The 4,693-nt window shown below is 65.2% G+C and overlaps 1 protein-coding gene across 7 annotated transcripts in view; it reads right to left on the reverse strand.

Moving 5' to 3' along the window:
* The window catches only part of EBF3 (EBF transcription factor 3), a 116,593-nt gene that overhangs the window by 81 nt on the left and 111,819 nt on the right, over positions 1–4,693 (reverse strand). For 2 of the 7 annotated variants that reach the window (XM_042908483.1, XM_042908481.1), the window contains exons 13-16: positions 3,946–4,123; positions 2,778–2,966; positions 2,142–2,231; positions 1,060–1,172 (exon numbers count right to left, since the gene is read on the reverse strand). In XM_042908483.1, the coding sequence (XP_042764417.1) occupies positions 1,060–1,172; positions 2,142–2,231; positions 2,778–2,966; positions 3,946–4,123 (570 nt within the window). Of the gene's footprint in view, positions 1–1,059; positions 1,173–2,141; positions 2,340–2,777; positions 2,967–3,945; positions 4,124–4,693 lie in introns of all 7 variants that reach the window. The other 5 variants (XM_042908485.1, XM_042908484.1, XM_042908482.1 and 2 more) reach the window with 3 other exon arrangements.

A 4,693-nucleotide genomic window follows, 5' to 3' on the forward strand; every position in this document is an offset into this window, starting at 1 on the left:
CTGAAAGAGAGAGGCGGCAGGTTACTCTTGCGGCCGGGCGGCCTTCGCCGTGGGTGCACGTGCCTTCCGTTAACCAGGCTCGGTTAAGGTGCTGGGGTGGGGGGGGGCGGGGGGGGGCATCTACTTCATGGGACCGGGGTACGTGTGGGGACAAACGCCCCCCACGACCTTCCACGCTGCAGCCCCTCCTCAAAGACTCCCTGGGGGGGTGGGGGGGTGGGGGGAAGTGCTGCCGCCTCCCCTGCGTCTCAGTGGCTCGTTTACAGCAGACGGAGGCCCCGGACTCCCCAGAGGCCACCTCTGTCGACAGATGTGAACCAAGCCGGTCACTTCTGTGACGCCAGCCAGGGCTGGCCTGCAGGCCCGGTGGGACCCAGGCTCTGCGCTCGCTCCCTCTGTGAAAACCGGAGGGGCCTGGACTTCCCCTCCGCCTTGAGCCCTTGCCTCTGACCACCTGCTGATTGGTCCATATCGTAATGGTGAGTCTCAGGCTCTCCAAGAGCAAAGCCGCTCACAGCCCAGCTGCCCTGCGATCTCAAGGCCGAGGCCCCGAAGAGACCCAAGTCGCAGCCCCACCTCAGGGGGGCTCTTTTTCTCCTCCTCTACGAGTAAGAAACTTGGTGCTAAAAGGCCAAGCACGGCTGACGCCTTCCAGTGAACTCCTGGCACGAATAGAATTTAAAATCTTTTAACTTTAGCGTTGTTTAATTTTTGTCAGAATGATCACGCTCGTTAATTTACGTATAACGTATCGATACATTCGTTCACGGGGTGATGTGAGCTTCACTTTCCCAGTTCATCAATTTGCACAGCATTCATTCCTCTCCGACTCACCGTTACAACATTATGGTTCGGCAGGCCCGTGTGCACACCCCGCGCGGGTGGTGCCGTCCTCCCGTGGGCCTCCGCACCGTGTGGACGGTGGACGGGCCGTGGCCCCCCGGCCACCTGCCTCTCAAGCAGCTCTGGGCCGCGGGCCGGTCGGCGGCGCACGGGGCCTGGGCGTCCCTCTCATACGACTAAGATGTTGGGAACACAATTATTTCAAATCACGGATACCTTTCCAGTTCCTTTTTTGAGCATTAGTTCATCAAAGTGAAATATGCCACCGACTTCACAAAAGGGCCAGTTTGTCTTCTCCACGGTAGCGTCCTCAGCACCCAGCAGAGAGCCTGGCACATAGTAGGCGCTCAGTAAATACTGGTTGAATGGATTCATTTTTTTAAAGGAGTAACTGGATTTGACTTTCACCGGGAGGAGCATATACCAAAGGAGGTGTCTGAAAGAGGCCAGACGACGGCCACTTAATTCAGTGCCTGTGGCCCCAGTGAGTCACAAAGAGCCACGCGGTGAGAGCACGAGGCCTAGGGGCACTCACGTGGCCCACCCGCCGCACACCTCGCAGGCCACCGTGCGGCCTATGCTGCCCGGAGGGACCCAGCCCTGGGCAGGCACTGGGTGCCTGCTCCACGTGGCCCCGGCCGTGGGCAGCTGCGTCCACGGGATGCCTCCCCCTGCCCCCGGGACCAGCCCTTCTCCCTCCTGAGCGTGTGAGAGGCCTCGCCTAGACAATCCAACTCCCCCCACCCCCCACCCCGGTGGTCACGCATGCACGGCCCCGATCTCGGTGCACCCCTTTCCGAGGACCGCACGGCCCGCCGGCCCCAGGTCTGCCGCGCCAGGCTGAGAAGGCAGGCTGGGACTCGGGACGCAGCGAGCGTGCCGGCTCTGAGCCGGGCCCCGCCGTCCCCAGCCTGAGGCCGTCACGCCGCCCGTGGGCCAGGGGGCCGCAAGCCCAGGCGCCACGGGCGGGGCGCACCCTGCTCTCACTTGGCGGGCGCCAGCCGTGAAGGCCCGTTTGCCGCGTGGACGTCCACCACGACCCCCAAGCGGTTCCCCTTTCCTGAGGGCAGGGGCGGCTTTACCACGAGGACGCCGCGGGTTAGGTTGGAAGCAGGTTGGAAGCAGGAGGGAACGGTTTTCTTCCACCAGGGTCTGTGTTACGGGTGGGGGTGCGCGAGCGGGTGTCGCTTCTGCCGAGACCGGGAGGGGCACGCGGCATCGCGGCCACCAGAGGAGAGCATGCCTGGGGGCGGGGGGGGGGGGGGGGGCGGAGGAAGGGCCGGGGCGCCGCCCCTCACCTTGGAGTCCGTTCCCGTTGGCGCTGGTGCAGGAGGGAGGAGGAGAAGCTTGGGGCCGGACCACGGGCGCGAAGGCGCTCTTTTGTTTCACTGCAGAGATGACATTGGCAGGTGAGAATGAGAAAATGCCGTGGGTACCGCTACAGTTTGAAGGGAGGGTGACCGAAGAGGCTGCCACGGTGGGGCTGGACGGCACTACTGTAACAAAGCAAACAGGGTCAGGACGCACGGCGCCGGCACGGCAACACCACGCAGGGAGGGGGCTGGCGGGGCCTCGCCCGGGACGCCGCGGCCCAGCGGGGCAGGGGCGACCCGCTGCCGGCTCGGCCGCTCTCTGGATGCCAGGCGAACTCTCGGGGGGACGGGGAGGGGGGGAGGGGGCGCGGGGGGGGGGGGCGGGGCTCTGGCTTCCCCGCCGGGCGGCCCCCGTTTCGCTTCCGATTTGGCTCGGGTTCCCGGTGCGGCCTCGCGGGGCCCCACCGTCGGCCAATGTGCCGCCGCCACGTGGACCCCCAGCCTCCAGAGCCACCCTCCCTTTTGGTCTGGCAGCTCACATCCCAGGACAGCCAAGCAATATGCACACATTCGACGTGGTGGGTGAACACGAATCCGTGTGACGACAAAACAGACACTTACTGCCGTAGGGAGAGTTAGCGGAGGAGCCATTAAGAAATCCAGGCGAGCCCGGGACCCCTAGATTGGCCATGGCGCCACTTCCATATCCATTCATGCTAGTGCTGACTGTGTTGTAATTGGACTGCTGGGGAGTACTGCTGGGGACGTAGCCTCGCGGGGACACGCTGCTTGTATTGCGACTGTAGCCGACTGTTGAAACCCCCCCCCCCGGCCAAAAATAACGTTATTATCAGGCAGAGACACTCGGGGGGGGTCTCCCCGCGAATCCGTACCACATGCTCCACACCGTCAAGCGAGCTCACGCTCGACGCCAGCCCCAGCGCCTCGCGCCAGCTCGGGCGACCTCGCCGCGCCAACCCTGCCCCGGCGCCTGCTCGCCGGGCCCGGCTCCGGGTCTCCGTTGGCTTCGACAGCCGGCCGAGCGCGCTTCGATCTAGCCGTCAGCGGCTTCCAGGATTCTCCTTAGAAGCAATTACCGACAGCCTGGATTCGCGGGCTGTCCCCCCACACTACGTGAACTTTCGGCCTCCGCAGGCCTTCAAATGCCATGGCTGACAGCGAGAGCTTGTCTGTGGCCGCAGCTCCCCAGGAAGGGCTCTTTTGGGGTCTTCGTTCTTACGGTTACCATTTCTGCGCGTGTGGGGGAGGGGTGGGGAGCGGCAGCCTCGTTCCCGCCGCGGGAGAGGGGCGGCCGGCAGGAGAGGGGTTTTCTGAGACTGCTGCCTGCACGGATTCTAAAGAGGAGACCCAAACAAGGCGCCCAGAACCGGCTCACGCGACAAGGTCCTGCGGCCCGCGGCGGCCCGGCCGGGCCACCGCGTGATGGGGGAAGGTGCGCTGCGGGCAGGGGGGCGGGGGCGGGGGGAGCTTCTCTCCCCTCGCTGGTTCCGGGCCCCCACCCGTGCAGCATATCCGAGAAGGGTCCCCTCCGCTTCCTATGCCACAGCTGCCCGTGGCTGCTCCCAGCCTCTCAAGGAAACGTCTAGCAAAGACCGGGCAGCTGAGTGGCAGGAGGGACACTTGCAGCAATTAGCTCTGGGCTCTGGGCGCCCCGTGGCGCGAGGACCTCGCGGCAGAGAAGGGAGCGCGGCAGGCCTTCCCGCCGCACCCAGGCCGTGGGCAGCTGGCTGTGTCTGGGCAAGGGGGCCACCCTTGCTCGGCCGCGTACCTTGGTCGTTGGCTTGCGACGTCTCCGAGACGTTAACGGCTAGCTGGCTGCTGAAGGAGTTCACGCCCATCATGCCCGTGTGCGCGGGAGTGTTGCCCAGGGTGGGGATCTGGTTGTGATTGCGGGGGACGCTGTAAAGCGCCTCGGCGATGTCCGCTGCCCGCTTCAGGATGATCTCCTAGGGCAGGAGGGGAAGTGCGCGTTCTGCCCCAAGCTCCCGGGTGGCGCTGCGGAGCACCGGCCCCCCCCCCCCCCCCCCCGACCTTGTCCCCCGCCCCGCCCCCGCCAAGGCCAAATAACCGTGACCAAAGCTCTTCTGTAGTTACAACTTCCCTTAGGAAAATAATCTAACGGTGCTTCTGAGGGGGCGCGTCCGCTCTGTTCTGCACCCACAGCCCAGGGGCCCCCGAAGGCGCGCACAGAAGCTGGGGAGGCGTGGAAGGCGCCGGACCCGGAGTCAGAGGAGCATCTCGAACACCCTCACGTCTGCTCCCCGGAGACCTCCAGCGGGACGAAGGTGGGCCGTGGGGGCCCGTCCTTCCCTCCCAGGCCGGCAGCACCCACCGTCCACCTACCACCGGATCCCCCGGACGGATTTCGAGGTGGCCGTTCCCTGTGACAAGTTCTCCTGCTCCGGCTCCCTGACACTGACGCGTGACTCTCTACTCACATACCCGGGGTGAGGGTGAAAACAGGAAGGCGAACCTTTCTCTCACCAGACTGAGTGGTCGTGAACGGGTGCGTGTGC

The sequence above is a fragment of the Panthera leo genome, chromosome D2, assembly GCF_018350215.1.
Source record: "Panthera leo isolate Ple1 chromosome D2, P.leo_Ple1_pat1.1, whole genome shotgun sequence".
Classification (NCBI taxonomy): domain Eukaryota; kingdom Metazoa; phylum Chordata; class Mammalia; order Carnivora; family Felidae; genus Panthera; species Panthera leo.